A 20,218-nucleotide genomic window follows, 5' to 3' on the forward strand; every position below is an offset into this window, starting at 1 on the left:
ACAAACAGCAGAGACTACTGAAAGTCACAGTCAAGCAGTACAGCACATAAACTCCCATAAAGTTGCAAGTTTCTTCATTTCATACTTTGATTTTTGTACAGATTAACCCTCTGAACCTCAAACCCCGTAGCATATTATCTTAAAAAAAAATGCTGTTCTGTTGGGAATCTCAACTAAATTGAAGCTTAAAATCTTGATATTTATATTAAAATCACCATATTCTATATGTGTCATTTACAAATTTGCCAAAAATAAACAATTTCCTCTAACCAGATTCTGTCAGGTCTCTAAAATTTAGGGACTTTTCTCCTCAACTGGACTGAACTGCAGACGGTGTTTAGCAGAGAGGAAACAAGTATGGGAACACATTTAAAAAATTCATTGTAAAATATCTCTATGTAGAGCCACCATTTTCCCCCCAGTATTAGCACTACCTGGGAAAAGTATTGTACATGTAAGTGGAAAAAAATGTAAAAAAATAAAAAACCCTGAAAAAACAAAACAGAAATTGCAGAGGGTTAAACAAATGATATGTAACATTTTGCTTTGTACAGAGCCAAGCTAGCTTTTTACCCTGTCTTTATGCTAAGCTAAGCTAACATATCCTGACTGTAGCTTCATATTAGACAGATATAATGTAACACTCAGTGAGAATGTGAGCACATTTCCCAAAATCAAAACTATTCTTTGAAAGTCCCTTAATAGTGTCTTAATAGACAGAATGCAAACAGCACAACTGTTTGTTATAATATCGCAGTGAACTTTAATTCCAACACTTGGTTTGAGAGTTTGTCCACAGTCCATGTGCAAACGCACCCTCTCTGTCTGAACCTGTTGTGCATAATGATTTCAGTCTTGCAACTCTGTATCACGACATTCATGTCTTTTCTATCTTTCCCCAGGGTTTGCGGTCCAATGCCCTCCTGCCATTCGATGACAACCACGAGCAAAGTCCGTTTCGTGCCCGAAGCACCAGCCTCAATGAAAGGCCCAAAAGGTAAAGCATACATTCACACTCGGCTGCAAGTTGCAGACCTACGAACCGGCAGCATCGCACAATGGCCATGTTGCTGTGTCAGAGGGTTGGGGGTTGCCAAGGTAACAGGGGACTCAGCATGACTAGTACTGTGGCGTGATGGTTACAGTGACTCCTCTCAGGTTGCCATGGTGATCATCAGTTCATTTTATTTATTGTTTATGCTTTTTATGTTTTAAAACGTGTTCTTCTTTTACCACAATTTCTTTTAATTTTTTTATTCAAAAGTCACTTCTCATAATAATGACACAGTGTGTGGACAAAATACCATAAACACCTGTATAATGTAATGTTAATTTATTTGAAGTATATTGTTTTGTTTTTGTTGACTGTCTTATATTATCCAGGTGTTTCTGTACTGTGTCCGCAACTCATATCTTATAAAAGTACATACATGGCGATGTCACAAGGAAAGGACTGTGGGGTTTCCTTACTTTCGCCACTTCTCGCCATCTGATCGCTGTATACGACCTCACTAAACATTACATGTAAACAAAGACAAATACACACTGTTCACACAGAGGTATAAGGAAGCTTATCTCAGCAAGGTGTCATTCTCATTTGTACAAGGTGTGAATGTCTGTTCGTCGTCCACGTCTTAATTGGCCTAACATCGTAACAAAACGGCGGCCAAAGTAACTCATTAAAACACTGTAGGCGATGACAAAGAGAAGGAGGGGACTGAACTAAGGTCTGTGGCTTAGTGTAGATGTAAGGTAACTAAATAGTTAAATGCTGTAGGAAAAAGAAAAACACCCTGGCTTGTTTTTTATTTCTTAAGAACAATCACAGTTGTCTTGGGTGGAGCTAAGCCCAGGATGCAGCAACCATGTCCCCTCAAAGTAGTGGCAAGAGCAGTTGTTTTTTGGGGAGCTTTGGCATCCAGGATGGGGAGAGCTGTCATTGAAATGGCTAATCCACTGAAAAAAAGTCAAATAGAGCTGAATTATTTGAATAGAATAGAATATTTTTTATTTATTAATCCAGCATCCAATAATATAGAAATATATATATATATATGTATACAGTATAGATAAACAAATGAACTTGTTAGCTAATTAACTAAGTTAGCTAATTAATTAACTGTTAATTAGCTAGTTAACAATTGGAATTGTTAACAAATAGCTGGTAAATGTACTAGGGAAAAGTAGTGGCTGATTAACTGGTGTAATTGATAAATCCAAGGCTAAAGTAGTCCAGAAATGGTTAAAAGATTAAAAAGTTCCAGCTAATGTGTTGAAATTGTGGAAAATTAATGATCAGATGCTGAAATATGTATCTTTTAAAAACTAATAAATAAATAGCTCCGACCAAACTGACAGAAAGTATTCACAGTTAAACTGGATAAAAAATATTTTTTTAACAATTTCCACTTTTACATGTTATCGAGTGTTAAGAGATCACATTTAAAAGAGGTTTAAATGAATAAATTTGAAAATGAGATGTGGTGTTCATAAAGGGGGTCCATGTGACAGGCTTGTGGCGGTACATTGGATGTAGAAAGTTGGGGACCACTTCCCTCAAGAATATATAACACTTCTTCCCCGTGTGTCTTTTCATTTTTGAACTTTTTTTGCTCAGAGATTCAACGTAGCTATATATGAAATCTCCTCCTGTCCCACTGTTAGTTAAGTAAATTTTTTTTCCCCTCCAAGTCCTCTTAAAATTACTCGGGTCCCCTCACTCACTTGTTAATTAAAAAAACCGAAGAAAAAAAAACAACACTCATAACACCTTTGCCTCCCTAGTAACAAAGCACACCCCCCATTACAGTTCTCTTCACAGTGATACATAGTCCTTCTATTAATGTCAGTTTCTACTGATCCTCCATATCAACCCACTTTCAGTGTTCCATACTGTGGTATCATCGTCCTTGTGCTGCTCACTGCCCGCTGTGGGGTTGGAGTTCTGCATGTCACTTTAAATTTCAACCTCATTAAACACTAGTGGTTATAATGTCAGTATATATATATATTATTTATTAAACTATTGACAAGTGTATTGTTTGAACATGTATCTAATCTTTATGTTTAGTCCAGACTTGCTGCACTCCAACCCTCAGATTTAATCCAGCATTTCTTTTTCAGTTGTTTTTCTTGTGTTATTTTAACTTCTATTACGTAAAGCCTGTGCTGAGTCCATCCATACTATTATACTTCTCCTGTACTAGTCCTTGGCTTCACTTATAACCTGCTGTGTGAAATAATGTTTATTTTGTTGCTCTCCTGAATACTTTCTGTGTGTATTTTCCTTTTCTGAATAGCAGAAGCTGTTTTACCCTCTGCTGTAGCTTGTCTGTTTTACGTTTATTTGATGTTTATCCTTTTATTTTGTATCCTCTTTTTTTTTTCTTTCTTTCTTTCTTCGCTCTCCTGTAATCTGATTCATGATGTTCACTGCTGTTAATTTTCACCTTGTTTTGTTTTTTCTTCATTTGACCCCCCCTCCCTCCTCCTCCGCTGCCTCCTGCGATTGGGTGCTGCATTGTGGTTGTGGTTTTGGGGGGTGGTTGTGTCATCCTGGATCCTTTCTACATTGCTCCTGGCCCCTCCCTCCTCATGTGACGCCTGCCCTTTGACCTTTGTGGCGCTGTCCTGTGTACCCTGCCCCATCCCCCCCCCCCTGCGTGGCGTTTGCCCCCCTGGTCGCCTGCTCGTGTTGCTCTGGTGTTCGGGCGATGATCCCTGCTGTCTCCTGGTATACTTTCACACAACACTCCGCCCCCTCCTACCCACACTCCCAAACCACCGCCACCGTCACGATGCCCTTACTGGCCACCGTAACACCATCCCGGGCCCGTTCCCCTCGATCTTTGCCATGGATGCTCCTCTCCGCCCAGTCTGCGGGCGGCAAAAGTGGCAAAGGCAGCAGCAGCGGTAGCCAATAGCAGCAGCTCTCCAGTTAAAGAGCTGAGGGACCTTTCAGCCATGGACGCTTTCCGCTCCCGCAGCATCAGTGTCTCCGAACATGCGGTCCGCAGGTTAGAGAAGAGCCTTCTGGGTAACAAAACAAAAAAAAACAAAACAAAACAATAACAACCCAAACACTTGTTGCTTCCTCCATGGGTTGGTTGATCCATGGGTTGGTCATTGTCATGCGGGTCCGTCGGGCGGGTGCTGGGGTGGTTTGTTGCCAGGGACACCTGGAGTGGGTGGTGCATGCTGGAGGAAGGTTTGTGTGTCGGCCTTTTTTGGTTTGTTTTGGGCTGCGGTCATACTCGTGCTCTTTTTTAGATTTTGTTTTTATGATTTGCTTTTGCATGCAGTGTTTGTACAAGACGTCAGAAAACATCTGTTGATGTTTTCCTGTTTGATTTCGCTCTAACACAGACTACGCTTTCATTTTTATTTCATTTTAATTTGTGTTTGGTTTGACTTTTGGTTTCTTTTGTGTTTTGCTGGGTGTACTGCTGACTGGTTTTGATTGGCCTAACAACAAATGAATGGCAGGAGGGACTGGTGAAAGCATGTGTACTTAAAATGGTGGGATCTTATATTCTTCCCTGACAACAACTGCAACCTACAACTCTGGCTCCCGCTTCTTGGTGGGAGGACACTTGTGCTTCCTCGGCCAGTGACGGGGACAACAGCAACACAACAGCTTGTTTGCTTGCTTGACATACTTTTTGGTATTATTTTGCTCCACTCAAACATCCACTGTGCTGCTATGACCATGGCAATCTCCTAGTGTGGGATTTTAGGACTAGTTGGGCTGAGGTGAACTTTAAATGCAGTTTGATTGACAGATTAAAATCATTCATGTCACCACACACACACACACACACACACACACACATCTACACAAAAGCTTTCCGCTTCACTTGTGTTCATACCTTTATGCTTATCTCTGCTTGGCTGACCTGTTTGAGTGTCTGACAGAAGTGTGATCTAACATTGCAGTTGTCAGATGTGGCTGCAGTGCCATTGATATTGAATTTGTTTTACTAGTGTTGCCCAGCAGATGGCAACAGAAGCTCACTGCTTAGAACGTAAAACTACTAATTTCAGAGTAAAACACAGAACTTAATGGGACTGAACAACTGCAGTTTAGATCTGTTTAACCTGCTTCAACTGCTAATTGGCTGCAAATTTGCTTCTTTTTTTTTTCTCAGAAGCTTGATTTTGTGTGACTTAGATGTGAAACCTGTTGACCGGTGAGCACTCACTCCATCCCAGACAACATGACCATGTTTTAAATGTTAAGACTCAAAGGTGACAATCTTAGAGACTTCACTTGCTTAACAGCCTTGAACACATCATTTTATTTTGTCCCTCGATTGGACAGCTGTATCTGCAAGAAACAGGCCAATTGTTGAATTCTTATTTCTTCAGTTCGATTTGAGTAGATTCAATGAAAAGAAGCACAATAGGGGGATGGGAGTACAAAGCAGTGAACACACCCAGTTTAAGTCGTGAGTATTTCATGGTCATGTTATTTGTAATTTTTTTATTTTTTTTGGAGTATGTGTGCACTAGACATTGAAGGGAAAAATGAATCATTGACAGTTACAGAATGGTAAGTATAAAATGTGTGGAATGGTTGTTGATTCACAGTGTGGGACTTGGTCTGAGTGACTTCTTGCTCCATTTAAAAGAACTAACAAATGCACACAGCAGTATTATCAGTGTATCTGTTTGCATGCATTTTCATGGTTAAATTCGTATTCTTTCAGCATATCTGAGCTGCATTTTATATTCACTTCACTAGTAATATGAAAACATGCATGCATGGCAATAAACCAAGATGTGCTCCTGCCAGTACAGTCCATTACAGTGCCTTATGAAAGCTGGATATACAGTTATATTGAATAGTCGCAGGGCTGAGTCAAAAAACAAGATAAAAACTGTGTATTATGATAGATCCACTCAAGTCATATGCGTTCTATGTAATTAGATTTAAGATTTGTTCCTTCTTAGGATGTTTCTTCATGATTTACGTGGAATACTCGCCACTGTAATGAATAGAGACATCTCAGTTGGACTGAAGTGTTGCTGTAAATTGCTCATTTTGAGTGTGTTTACTTCTGAGCAGCAAGCGAGCATGACTTTGAGTGTCTCTCTGGGGCTGACTGAGACTGATGTTACCATCTGTAAATGCGCTTTAAATCTGATTTGTCTGTAGAGCACATAAAGTAATGGTTCTTGTTTGTGGTCCTCCTCACTCTACAGTGAAAACTAATGAAGAGATTTGGCTTCAGCTGAGACTTTGGCACACAGTGAAACACACTGACTCACATGTGGCCTCTACCTGCTGCTCTTTCTGCATCAAAGTGTCACAAAACGGATCCCTTCAGACTCCTACATGGAGTGTAGGGAGATAACCAGTATGGTACCACTATCTATAAGGACACTTATACTATGTCCCAGCATGTGGTCCTGTTTGTGTGTCCTATTGCAGAGTTCTTCTTGGCAGGAGGTCTGTAGAGCCCATGCAGTAATGGTTCTAGTGCGATGTCGTCCTCACGTCACAGTGAAAACCGATAAGATTATGTTTCAACAGAGATATGAGCACACAGTTGACTCACATCACACACATTGACTTAACATGTGGCTGCCACCTGCTGATTTTTCTGCATCAAAATGTCACAAAACGCATCCCTTCAGACTCCCACAAGCTTAACCAGTGTGGTACCACTACCTATGAAGACACTTATACCAGGTCCCAGCATGTGTCTCTGTTTGTGTGCTTAAAAAAGGGTAAGGATCTCGTGGTGGATTTGCATATATACACACACGTGGATGCATGTGTGCATATAAATGCGTGTGTTGCATGTGATATTTGCAATAATGTGAGCATTGGTGTGTTTGTGCAGCGTTTTTTAAAAATCACATCCTGCACATCCTGTACCTGTACATATCAAAGCTTGCATGTCTCTGTGTGCACTGATTACATGCTAAAATATGTCATGACACTGTGCCCTCCTCCCGCTTCTCTGCACCTCTTGCTGTTGTTTAGTAGAAATCTCTCCATTTCCTCCTTCAGGATGCACACCTCGACCACCACCTGCAGTCTGGGCTCTGCCGATGAAAATGCGGTAACTCAGGCAGACGAGGGGCTGAAGACTGTCCACCTGGAGCTCACAGAGACGTGTCTGGACATGATGGCACGATATGTGTTTTCCAACTTCTCTGCACTTCCCAAAAGGTTGGCAAAGCCTTGTTTTATCTGTGTGACTTTATGGTGGTTCGTCACATAGTGATGTTCGAGAAAAGAATCTTTTTCAGTGAAGATTTTGGCCTATGCTTGTCCTCTTAGGTCTCCCATCGCAGAATTCCTGTTGGCAGGAGGTCGCAGTATGACCTGGTTGGTGGGCAACAAGCTTGTTACCATAACGACCAGCGGAGGGGTCAGAACACAAGCGCTGCTGGGTCTGGACATGGCTGAACGTCTGGGAGGAGGAGGAGAAATGACCAGGTGATGCACACTTTCACAAGCAATGACAAAATAATTTCTCAGTTTCCATCTACAGCTTTTCTCTAGAAGCAACATCTGTTGCTTTCATCCGTCCTGAAAGAGGCATCTCTGCTCAGCTGCTCTTCCTGAGGTTTCTTGCATATGTTTCCTGTAAAAGTTGTTTTTCGGAAAGTTTTCCTTATCCGAACAAAGCATCTATGGACAGAGGGTGTTGCATGCTGTTCAGAATGTAAAGCCCCTCGAGGAAAATTTTGATATTGAGTTATACAAAAAAAAAACTGATTTGACCCTGATAGTGGTGGAGTGGTCGCTGTTGACATTTGTGTTTGTGTATTTTTTTTGGCATGTATTGGATAGATTGCCATGAAAATTCATCCAGACATTCATGTCCCCCTGTGGATAAATAGATATCACTTTTTAGGCATAATTTTCATGTCAAAATTCACATTTTTTTCAGTGTACGTGCACTATATACCAAAGCTGATTCCTTGCTGCAGCAGCCTGGTTTCCATTCCAGCCCTTTGCTGCATGTCATTACTTCTCCCCCCCCCCCCTTTTCTTGAGCTGAAAGAAAGGCAGAAATGCCCAAAAATCTTCCAAAAAAAATAAAACCCCATAATAATTCACTGCCTTGGATTATACCAAAATACCTGCAAAACTTGTGACATTAAGGTTCAGTACTAATTAGCAAATCTTAAAGTCCCTCTCCTGGCATTGATTCAACCCCTAAAAACTCTTCTCTGTGTATCAAAAATACATTTGAATTTTTTTTTTCCCCATGAAAATGATCCCTTCATGCCTTAAATGGTTTAGATGTAGCTTTACACTGTTGCTTCTTCTAGAATGTGTACATCTGTAAAGTCCCTGCCTCTTTCTCATCTACCACTCCAGCCACACTGCACACAACTGTCTCATTTAGTACTCTGTTTCAACACTGTAAAACTACTCTGTGCTACACAAGGGAAAGTTATATTATTAAAGTGATTAGAAAATCCCACCCTTCAAGCTGACAGGACTGATTCTTAAGGTTTGCTCTGTATGAAGCCCCACAAGTCTGAATCTGTTTTTGAGGGTACACTGCAGTTCAAAGGTGGAAATGCTCAGCCTTGACATTAACCGCTTATTTCGCTGATGATATGTTTTGTAGCATATAAAAAAAACACCATATGACAACGTTAACACGGTATAAAGCACCAGACCAGGTCTTTAAATGCTACAATGCGAAACTAAGATGGCGATGTTAACTGAAAGTACGTTAACACAGAGCAGCTAACAGGTATGAATACAGACTTTGTGTTATTAGCTGCTTTGTAATCATTTCACTCTCCTGGTCCTGCAGGTCAGATCCATCACTACACACCCGCATGACCAAAGAGGCTCCAGCCAAACTGGAGTCACAGTCAAACCAGCAGCATAGCAGAGCCACGCGCATACGGGTCCGCTCCATATCAGGTAATGAATACTCTGTTGCTCAGCAGGTAGCACTTAATGTCAGATCTCCTGCTGTCCTGAACCGAGAAATAATGAGGTAGCTTTTAATAAAAGGATTAAAGCCTTTGATTCTCCCACAGCCATATTATTATTTCTGCTACCTTCATCTCCACCTGATACGTGGTATAATGTGTTCTTATTCCATCTTGGTTTATTATGCATTAAAGGGAAAATCCGATGCTAATGCCTTGCCGCCTGTATTTTATGTAAATATCTATTGTAATGATGTCGTTCTTTGTCAGTGTACCTAAATGGGTTCACCTGCTTTCCTCCTGCACAGTAAATTGCATGTTATTACGTAGCCAATCATTGTGGGTTTTTTTTGTTTTTTTTGTTTGTTTTTTTAAAATGAAATCTAAATATATTATCAGAGGAGCTTGCTGTTTGATGATGACTCTTTTTTTTAAAAAATTAAATCTAAATATATTATCAGAGGAGCTTGCTGTTTGATGATGACTCTACGTTGATTGTCTGATCTTATGTTCCAGGTGGCCACGCTCTTCGTGCCGGTCCTGCTCAGAGCCTTAGTCCTCTGGTGTCCCCCTCTGAGGGTGAGTTAGCTGCTCCACTCTCTCCCTCCTCCGGTCCAACGCTGGACAGTCTGGGTCCTCCCTCCTCCACCTCTGCCAACCCGTCTGCTCCACCTCCTCTGAAAGACAACCCCAGCCTGGCTGAGTTTGTCCCGATGCTCACCCAAGGCTGGGCAGAGATCTTCATACGGAGACCATCAGGTATGTATGACAGCCGAGTCTCTGTAGCTTCATGTTCAGAGGCTATGTGACCTGTATTTTCCTTATTATTGTTTTTGGGATTATTAGTACAAGACAGGACAGTGGTTAAGTCCATTTTGTTTAGGTAGCTACATATTGGCTAAGAAAACAGTACATTGGGTAACTTTCTGAAGCTTACTTTAAAATTGATTTTATTCCTCCTGGGTGGACTTTTTTTCCCGTACATTTCAGTGGAATATGAAAATCAATATACAGAGATTTCAAAGCTAAGGAAAAATCGAAACCCATTACAGTAAACATGTAGTTTGCCTTTTTGCTTTACCAGTGTGGGAACAGACTTTTTGTTTATCATTGTTGTTCCTGCAAGTTTAGAAGAAACAAGCCCATTCCCAATATATGTGCGTTTTTTTTTTTTTTAACCAAAGAAGTCACAGAACTTGCTGGCCAGGACAGGAGTCTCTGTTCACAGCTTTAGCACCATATGCATTCAAACTCTGAGGCAACTTGATGTTTACTGTGGAGGACTTTTTATCTTTAATTCTAATTCAATCTTTGCATTTTGATTTTCATACTGTTATAATGGTGTGAACTAATGTCAGAATTGCCTGGTGGAAATGAATTAATCTACAGGCCAACAATATTCTTCGTGAAGCGGTCAGCAATATTGCAAACATACTTAGTTATTAATTTGTTTGCAAGTTCACTTCATAGCCATTTCCAAAGTGCCGTGCTGCACCGCTACAGTATTGATTTTTATAACCGCAATGTTGTCTGAGAAACTCACCAAACACTTGAGTTAAAAACAAGAGCTGTACAGTGAATTTGGCAATAGTTCTATGTAAATGAGCACTCAGAGAAAAAGTTAAAAGTGATAGAAGGTTGTGGTGTCACGCTGTTTTGGTCTTTGCTGTCAAACACAGAAGCAGAGAGAGTCTCCATCCTGAAAGGGGCATGGACAGCAGTAGCAGTTCAGCTGCATTTAAAGCTGCAGACACTGATCAGCTCATATAGAGCTGAGCTATAACTAGGGGTTATTCAGTCACAGTGAAATTAACCATCTTTGGGCTGAAAATTTATGACACATTCTGGGGACACGTGAGATTTATTTGCTGAAAATGATGCAATATTGGAGCATAATCAAGGCTTCACTCTTTGTGTTGCTCTGCCTTTACAGGTAACACTAGCTGGCTGATGTGTTTGGAGAACCCACCCAGCCCCTTCTCCTCTGAGCTTGGCAACATGCCGCTGCAGGAGCTTTCTACTGTCCTGATGGCGATGGAGGGAGTGAAGGAGCCTCCAACTCAGACGGCGAGCGCTCCCGCCAGCACAACTGCACCTGCACCGGCGCCTGTTTCTGAGCCCCTAACCCAAACACACAGCAACATCGGAGGGAAGACACACCTGATGCAGCGCTCCAACACTGGTGGGTGACAGTCTGAAGAGTCTGAGAAAGCTAGAGATATCAGAAATGCAAGGTCATTGTTTTATCAATAAAATAAGCACAGCAGCACATCCGGCACAGCAAAATCGAAAATCATTATTGAGTAATTTACGTAGTATTAAGCATGAATGCATCCCTCTGCCTGACTGCCTGTTCCTGGTGCTCCTTAATGGACTGACCTAAATGGTCAATTGCCTGTAAAATCTTGATTTGAGCCTGAAGTTGATCGATAGGCCACCTTGGATACGCTCAGGTCAGTGATTGTTAAATATCACTGCCTTGACAAGTGCTTGTTTATGAGTCACATGTTCTTGTTTTGCAGAAGCCTTCTTTTCAGTGATACCTGGTGTCCTGTGTTTTTATTTGTTTTCTGTCTTGCTCTGCGGCTCCATTTCTTCCAGCTACTCATCTTCACAATTTTTTCCTCATCAACTCATCTTTTTTTTTTTTCTACACTCTTTCTTGCAACACTTTTTTTTTTCTTTTCTCTTTGCTCTGAGACTTCTCCCACTGTTCTGATTTGGTTTCTTTTCATGTTTCTTCATCCTCACCATGATGCTGGTTTGTGATTGGCTGCGATGTGTTATGTGGCTTCATGTGCCACCAACCTGTCCTCTGGCATCACGCCTGCAGTGGGCGGCTCTCTCTGGTCTCTGGGTCTGGGCACTGCCCCCCCAGGCCCTCCGGCCCCTGGCAGGTTGCACAGGAGCATTTCATGGGCAGGTACCGTCCACCACATGTGTGACCCCACACCTCCCCCTCCAGAAAACTCCTGGTGTAGTATATTTCTTCTCACTTGTACAATACAGCGGTCTGTAAGCACAAACTGCAAGTGGCTTTCATTATATCCCTTCTTCTGGGAGTTAAAAAGTTCTGGCACAGGAAGCCATAAAGTATCACTCATTTACAATTCAAAAGAAAAGATCAAAGACTCAAATATTTTGTTCCCAGTTAAATTCTTGAAACATGGTTTTTCACTTGATGACCGTTAAATGAGAAGCTAGATACCACTCTTATTTCTGTTTGTTCATTATGAAGCTAAAGCCAGCAGACTTAACTTAGCATAGACTTGCAATGCTAAGTTAAGTCTGCTTCCCTTGAAACAAGGAGAACTAGCTGAACCAGCGCCTTTAAAGTTGAGCATATTAGGTAAGAAACTAAAGTGTTCAACAACATTTTGGGGCTTTATAAGTGTGTTGCACCTGACTTTCTGATGTGTTGTCATCACTGTGAGGTTGTAAAACCCCCCCCAGAAGTAACTTTAGATTTGTCAAACACCCATGAGAGTGGAATAAGTCTTCTTGATAAACTTAAGACAAGACAGCAAATATGCATGTTTCCCAAAACTGTTATTTTAATCGTAAGTGAGAGACGATGTGGAGGAGCTTCCCTGTTGGTTTTGCTCACCTCTCCTCCACAACTGTCACAGATAACTCAGTTGTGCAAAAGACCTGCTTTTTTTATGCTCAGATATTGTGCAAGTCAGGAACTTCAGCATTTCTACTTTTTTCTTCAGTCTTTTATTAACACGGGAGGGAGGGTCCTCTACGAGTGATGATGAAACGTGCCTGCACTCGGATCAACCTTTCCAATGACACTTAATAAATCGGGATTTATTGTTTTGACTCCTTTTGTGATTTGTTTTTTCCGTCCTAATCATCTTCTCTAACTCTTGTGTTTCTGAAATATACTGCCAGGTCGGCCTTTAACCTCTGTCCCTCTGATGTTGTAAACAGGAAAGCCCAGACCTCAACTAAATAACATGCACTTCCTTGCTTTACTGGCAGACCAGTAGGGCGATGAAGACAGTTTCTGAGCTGCAGTTTTTGTTTCTCTTCTTCTCCTTTTGAGTGTAGAGAGTATTGCTTGGGGGATGCAGGGCTGGAGGTCTTGGTCTGGGCTGCTGTTGCAGTAGCTGCAATGTGTTTGGGCTGAGATAACCTACAAGCCAACCAAACCGATGCATGCGTCTTGATGGAAATTGAGTAGATGAGCCAGTGACGGATTGATGCTGCCTGCCGCACTGATCTGTCTGTGTCTCTGATCTCAGTGTTTGTAGGTTGGAGTCACCTAGGTCATGATTTGCACATGGCTGTGTTTGCCTGACTGCCTTTGAATTTGTTGATCAATGTGGATGCATATGATTCAATTTCATGTTACAATGATCAGTTTCCCTTATTGTGTATTTAACTTGAATTTAAAGAGAATGTGGGTGAAGTGATGTCAAAATTACTACTGACAGCTGTGGAAATCTTTGTTTGTCAGAATCTCACACCTGCTCATATGTTTGTGTCTCTGATTGTGTAACTAACAGAGGACGATACTACAGTGTGTTTGTTCTTCAGGTTGTTTTGCGGTTGTGTCCATCTATAACCCACATGGTTGTTACTATATCCTGCTGTAGACTCTGTGGTGGTGCTGGAGGAGGGGTCAGGGGTCACCACAGCACACACCCCTCCTGACTGGCTGGGGAGTGAAGAGTTTGAGCCAATGCCTTCTGATCCAATCTTTATGTCTGCTGACAAGTTCACGAAGACTCCCCCACCTGGAACACTCAGCAGGGTAAGTAACTGGTGCATGTTAACAAAACGACACATACTGACTTGAACTGATCACTCAAGTAAACTATCCGCATCATGGCTCCACGTGAAAAGAGCTACCGGAGGAACTGAATAATCTGATTTTAAGACTTTACAAAGATGGGAATAACGGAAAGATCCAACTAAAAATCAGTCAATGAACAGTTGCATCAGTAATCAGAAGATACAGAATGAGCCCTGTAGCACTAATCGGAGCCGAAGTGGCATCCTTCTAATGACGCCACTGACAATGTGCTTCTTCTTGCACAACCTAGCTCTGGAAAACAGACGGTAAAGTGCTGCAGGCTTAGCACAGGGGTTATTGATTGACTCTGGAGTTTCTGTGACAGCTCAGACAGTATGATGGACATCTCGATGGACGACTTTGAAAAAAAGAAAACTTGTTTGCTCGTTCTCATGAAACGTCAAGTTGAAACTTTGCCAAAGCACATGAAAAGAACCCCAATGAATGTTAGGAACACATTCTTTGGTAGGCTGAGGCCAAAATAAATTTGTTTGGCTCAGATGGGGTCCAGCCCATGTGCCGTGAATCTGGCCATGACTACCACAGTGAATGCATAGTCCTGACAGTGAAGCATAGAGGTTGTAATGTGATGGTATGGCCCTGCATGAGTGCAAAGGATGTTGAGGAGATTACATTTCTAGATGGCACCATGAATGCCAATCCAAAGTTCACTGCAAAAATCACACGAATATCTAAAGAAAAAAAAGTTAAAGCTTCCACGTCCCCTGAATTGAATCCAATGAAACACTTATAGACACTTAAGAAAGACATGAAAATTTACAAAGTGTACATGAAAAAATACAAGACTTGAATCGCAGGAGTACTGTTTATTTGCATTGATTTCCTACTATGGGGCCTGTATTTTAAATATAATAAATCTAAACTGTTAGTTTTGAATTTTGCTTATGCACAAATGCCCAACTGTTCAAGGTGGAAGTAATGCAGTTACTGTAAAGTAACTATAATCCAATAATTTCCCTGAGGTTTGCACCAAAGGGATCAATAAAGTTCTATTCTATTCTATTCTATTCTATTCTATTCTAAAGTGAAACAGTTCAGAATCACGTGACATTTAAGTGATATTACACAGGGGTACACTCACTTCTGTTTTATGCTGTAGTTCACAGCGCTTGTGGCAGCTTTACTGTCTGTGCCAACCCTTAAAAGCTGTGATTATATTATATTAATGTTTATCACAGCATCTGCACCACCTGTGCTTTCATTATCGTCTGATAGATATTCAGTGTTGCCTGCACTCCTTTTAAGTGGGTCTTCCCTGCCTCAGCTGTAACAAGTGGCAGATCAGCACAGCCAAATGGACCACATCCACTGATCACTCACTTAGCAGTTTTTGGATTCTGCCTTTCAGAACCAGGCTATGCTTTAAACAGCTAAAACATGCTAAATCAACAGATCACTTCTGTACATTGCCTTTAAAATCAACAACTCTTATCTTTAACTTTCAGTCCTCCTCTACCTCCAGTCAAGACGATGAAAAGTCGACTCTGGAAGAAGTGAGTGAAGGAGCGATTCCTATCGATCAGCCCACTCTGGGACCCTCCACCCCAGGCAGTCAAGGTCCCGAACTTCCCTTCCAGACCCACACTCAGTCCCAGGGTCATGGACTCAACAAGTCCAGCTCCTCGCCGGAGCTCCAAACGTTACCTGAAGCCTTCACCAAGTTAGCCATTGAGTCCGAGACTGCGTTGGGAGACACAGCGCGGCCCAGAGCACCCTCAGATGGCAAGCCTCAGCTCCAGCAGCCTCATTTCGAGAAGGAAAAGGTGGATGGAAGCACAGGAGGGGATGTTAATGGACTGGGAGGGCAGAGCCAAGCAGGTGATGGTCCAGGTGCTGTGCCTTCTCAGGGTGGAGCAGGAGTGATGAGGTTGTCTTTTCCTGCAACACCAGCGCAACCTGGACCCATTTCCCCCAGTGGAGGCCACCGACCCCGGGGTCACACCATCTCAGTATCGGCCCCCTCCTCCAGGAGGGAGAGAAGAACGGAGAGGGACTCTTACCACAGTCGACCGGGACCCAGCAACGCAGAGAAAATCTCTGGACTCAGTCCCAGGTACTAGATAGTTTACACAAGAAAACTACTGCAGCTTCTGTTGAATCTCTGCCAGATGACGCAATGCATCAAGTGAAGCCAGTAAGCTCATCTCAGCTTGTTTGGCAAAATCCAAAGTGGCAGCCTGGAAGTTAAGGAATTTTTAATGGTGTTTTGCAACCAAGTGAAACCAAATTAAAAGATTGTTTGATAGAAATTGCAGGTCTGAATCTGTATAGTACAGCATTTAAAAATGAAGTCAAGTTACGTCTATACGTTGCTGTCCATGTACAATGCTTATAATAGGCTTGATTAGATTTTCTTTCTATTTGTTTGTATTTTTATAGCCATGTAACTATTAATGAATGCATCGCCGGTATACTGGTGTATTTAAACACAATGCATCTTATCTTTTATCTCCTTCAGCTTCGTCTTTCTCCAGCTCTACCACTCTCCTTTCTTTGGAAATGAAGCCAACAAGCCACTGCTGCTGCCCAAAACTCAGGTGAGTCGACTTCTCTGGTTGACCTGAAATCTGCTCCACTGCCATGCAAACAATATTTCCATTATATTTTCTCTGTGGCAGGTGATAGATCGTGCTGTGAAGGTTCTGGACCAGATGCCTCCTTACGACACCCATAAGATAGGGGTAGTGTTTGTCGGAGCTGGTCAGGTGAGAACACAAGAGCCCCGATTGCAGTTTTAGTTGATCATCACGGTCATACAATTTCCAAATGCTCAGACTTGATTCCTTGATCCTCTTCAGGTTAACAATGAAGTTGCCATCCTGTCGAATGAATACGGCTCCAACCGCTACGCCGCCTTCCTCACAGGCCTCGGCAAATTAATCCACCTGAAAGACTGTGACCCCGACCAGATCTTCCTCGGAGGGCTCGACCAGTACGGAGACGACGGAGAGTTCACCTACTGCTGGCATGATGACATCATGCAAGGTTAGTGTGCACGTGACTGGAACGGAGGAGTCACATTTATGATAATCTGTTTTGGGCGGCCAGTCTGCTGCATATTCTAAACGAGATCGTGCCTCTGCAGCCATCTTCCACATCGCCACACTAATGCCAAACAGGGAGAGCGACAAGGGCTGCTGCAACAAAAAGCGACACATCGGTAACGATTTTGTTATGGTGGTGTACAATGACTCCGGAGAGGACTACAAACTAGGCACTATCAAGGTAGATGCACACACACACACAAACACACACACACACACACACACACGCATGACTGAAAATCTGAACTCTGCAGTGTACATTTTGTCCTTCAAAGCACCATCTTTTTCTTGATCTCTCCTTTAGGGTCAGTTTAACTTTGTAGAAGTCATTATAAAACCGCTGGATTATGAATGTAACCTCGTCACCCTTCAGTGCCGCAAAGGTGAGCTAATCCCCTTGTTTCTTTTCTGCTCAAGTTCCTTGTGGCTGTCAGTTATTTTTCATTTGTTTTCCCTCTGTTTTGGCTCTTTGTTTCAGACCTTGAGGGGTTAGTAGACACAGCGGTGGCGAAAATAGTTTCAGACCGCAACCTTCCGCTCTTAGTCAGGCAGATGGCTTTGCATGCAAATGTAAGTTTCAACTTCATTCCTCTTTCTCACGTCCAGTCAGACAAATGTAGACATCCTTCCTGACTCTTCTTTGTTTCTCCCAAGATGGCCTCTTTGGTGCATCAGTACAGAGCTAACCCCTCTGATGCGTACGCCTCAAAGTGGCTGGCAAGATTACGGCACATTAAGAGGATCAGGACCAGAGTAAGACCAACAACAGTTCTCCCTAATCTCTGCTTTCACTTATTGATTTTCTGAATTTCCCCTGCATTTGATAAATCTCGCCTTCTCTCTGCTTTGGCTCAGGCTCAAGAAGATATTCAGTCTCGATCAACTCCCGGCATCTCGCTGACCCAAGGACACACTCAGCAGAACAAGTCGTTCCAGCAGAGCACTCCAGCGCCAAACCCAGAAGCCTCGGGGCAAAGGAAAAGACTCGTATCAACAGTCGATGATTTCACAGATTTTGTTTGATTTTTATTTCTTGTCCTGGCAGACACACTTGCATACACACACACGCACGCACGCACACACACACACACACACACACAAACACTGACAGGGTGTGTTTGTGTGTAAATATGTGAATGGAATAAAAAGTGACCATGAAAAAGGCTTGAAATGTGTGGTTGTGCTTTTTGTCGTTCCCAGAGGAAGAAATCAAAGCCCAAGTGCACCTCTTACCCTTGTTATGTCTGAGAGTAATTGCTGTGTTTGTAACATGTCAGATGCAATGTGAAAGACGTTCAGTTCAATTTGATTCTATTTACATGGTGCTAAGTTGTACCAGTTAGAGAGAATTATCACCTGAATCTGCAGCTCCTCTCAGCAGCTTGTTTTAGTCGTTTATTGTTTGTAGATGCATGATGAATGATTGCTCCAAATCAGCAGCTGTACTGAAAGCCTGTCCTGTGGAAAACACTGTCATTCCACATTTAGTTAATACTTTTTCTTTCTTTTTTTTTTTTAAATGTATACATCTTGTGAATATTTCTCTCAGTGAGTCACAGGGTTAGTTAATATGCTGTCAGAAAGGCCAACAAATGTGGATTATTCCACCTCAAATCTTCAGGGGCCTTCTGCTCGACCATCTTTGATTTACTTAAAACCTTTAGATCATAAACTACGGATATTTAAAATGTGAAATTCTAGCTTGATATATCTAATACATTCTGAGACAAAACATTTTTTTAACAGGTCCTGTGGGCTCATCCTCCTTCAAGTCTCCCCACTTGTCATTCTACATGCTGCTCTGGATCTTCATTTTTCTTGTAAAGCCTTTTGAAAGTGTAGTCACACAAATGCCAACTTTTCTTCACAAAGTTATTCATCATAAATTTCAACCTTGGACGCAAATGTAAATAATGACTTTGGTACGGAACATTATTCGTAGAGAAATTGTGTGCCGCAAGCAGAACTTTAACATCAAAATATGATTCTTTAAAAGAAAAACACAGTTTACCAAATTGGCACAGATTTTTGTGTCGTGTACATCTGCGTGAAACCTGTTGTTAGTTTACCTGAAGCGTAGATGTTTCTGACCATCCTTCTGCGTATTGAGATCGATGTTCACAAGAGCTTTGTGGCACACGTGAGTCACTCTTTTCCACGTGTCTCTTCCAGATGCACATGTTGCCAGCTTCCCATAGTCCAGGTGTGAATGTCACAGACATTATAAATGATGCCAGCTGACCAGTGTTACCTCTGAGGCACACTCCCTTCCATGGGGGATGCAGCTGCAGCACTCTACAAAATGGTCTGAAGTGTAATTTCAGCCTTGAGATGAAAAAAAAGAAAAAAAAGAAAAAGGGCTAGCTGCAGAAATATAACCACACTGTCATTGCTTAATGCCTCAATATGTATACAGGGCAGCCATGTCTCCTTACCTGCTTGAAACGTCTCATTTGAAGTCCAGGCATTTTGTCGTAACTTATTTAAAGTCAGAAGTTTACATACACTAAGACTGCTTTGTCTTCAAACTATTTGGGAAAGCCCAGATGATGATGTCATGGCTTTGGAAGCTTTTGATAGGTTAATTGACAACGTTTGAGTTAATTGAAGGCACACCTGTGGATGTATTTTAAGACATACCTCAAACACACTGCTTCCTTTTGTGACAACTTGGAAAATCTGAAGAAATCAATCAAGATATCAGGAAGAGAACTGTGGACCTCCACAAGTCTGGTTCATCCTTGGGCACAATTTCCAGATGCCTGAAGGTTCCTACACAAGTATAAACACCATGGGAATGTCCAGCCACCATACCACTCAGGAAGGAGACAGGTTGTGTGTCCCAGAGATGAAGTTGAACCCCAGAACAAAAGCAAAAGATCTTGTGAAGAAACTGCTGAAGCTGGTGAGAGACTGTTATTATCCATTCTGCAAAAAAATTCTCTCTGTTGTTATTCTGGCATTTGGCAAATAGAAATAATTTTGGTAATCTTAACTCACCTAAAACAGGAAAAGTTTTAGTCTGATTTAATGTCAGACAGCAAGGGAGAAAAAAAAGTTTATATGTCCTTTTATACAGTGGATGTAAATTTCTGGTTTCAACTGTACATGTGACCACCAACACATAGTTGAAACCATCAACGTCAGTGTCCAGCTCTGGCTTCTCTATTGTCCATTTTTTGGTTTCCCTCTCACCGATTTTCAAGGAACGTCAAAGAAGTTTTTGTGAGCAGTGATATTATAGTCCACTGTTATGCCCCAAAATGGGTGTTCAGCCCCTTTGTTGGGGGTGTGGCCGAGAACTTCTTGAAATACCCTTGTATGTAGTGTTGTTGAGTTCTCAGTCAGATCCACTCCTCACTCGTTGTGTTCGGTTTTGAAACATGCTGTCAGCCAAATTCCAAACTTGAGACTTCAAAACATCCATCCATCCATT

At 41.9% G+C, this 20,218-nt stretch overlaps 1 protein-coding gene across 1 annotated transcript in view; it reads left to right on the plus strand.

Annotated features, from left to right (window-relative positions):
• The window catches only part of tsc2 (TSC complex subunit 2), a 29,553-nt gene extending 11,606 nt beyond the window's left edge, over positions 1 to 17,947 (plus strand). The window contains exons 25-41 of the mRNA XM_008280311.1: positions 903 to 997; positions 3,876 to 4,016; positions 7,019 to 7,180; positions 7,292 to 7,450; positions 8,790 to 8,902; positions 9,430 to 9,672; positions 10,847 to 11,095; positions 13,518 to 13,675; positions 15,184 to 15,791; positions 16,197 to 16,275; positions 16,357 to 16,443; positions 16,537 to 16,723; positions 16,824 to 16,963; positions 17,087 to 17,165; positions 17,261 to 17,352; positions 17,437 to 17,535; positions 17,638 to 17,947. Coding sequence (XP_008278533.1) covers positions 903 to 997; positions 3,876 to 4,016; positions 7,019 to 7,180; positions 7,292 to 7,450; positions 8,790 to 8,902; positions 9,430 to 9,672; positions 10,847 to 11,095; positions 13,518 to 13,675; positions 15,184 to 15,791; positions 16,197 to 16,275; positions 16,357 to 16,443; positions 16,537 to 16,723; positions 16,824 to 16,963; positions 17,087 to 17,165; positions 17,261 to 17,352; positions 17,437 to 17,535; positions 17,638 to 17,805 — 2,859 coding nt within the window. The 3' untranslated portion in view covers positions 17,806 to 17,947. The remainder of the gene's footprint in view (positions 1 to 902; positions 998 to 3,875; positions 4,017 to 7,018; positions 7,181 to 7,291; positions 7,451 to 8,789; positions 8,903 to 9,429; positions 9,673 to 10,846; positions 11,096 to 13,517; positions 13,676 to 15,183; positions 15,792 to 16,196; positions 16,276 to 16,356; positions 16,444 to 16,536; positions 16,724 to 16,823; positions 16,964 to 17,086; positions 17,166 to 17,260; positions 17,353 to 17,436; positions 17,536 to 17,637) is intronic.
• The last annotated feature ends 2,271 nt before the right edge of the window (positions 17,948 to 20,218 follow it).

The sequence above is a fragment of the Stegastes partitus genome, unplaced genomic scaffold, assembly GCF_000690725.1.
Source record: "Stegastes partitus isolate 25-593 unplaced genomic scaffold, Stegastes_partitus-1.0.2 Scaffold189, whole genome shotgun sequence".
Lineage (NCBI taxonomy): Eukaryota > Metazoa > Chordata > Actinopteri > Pomacentridae > Stegastes > Stegastes partitus.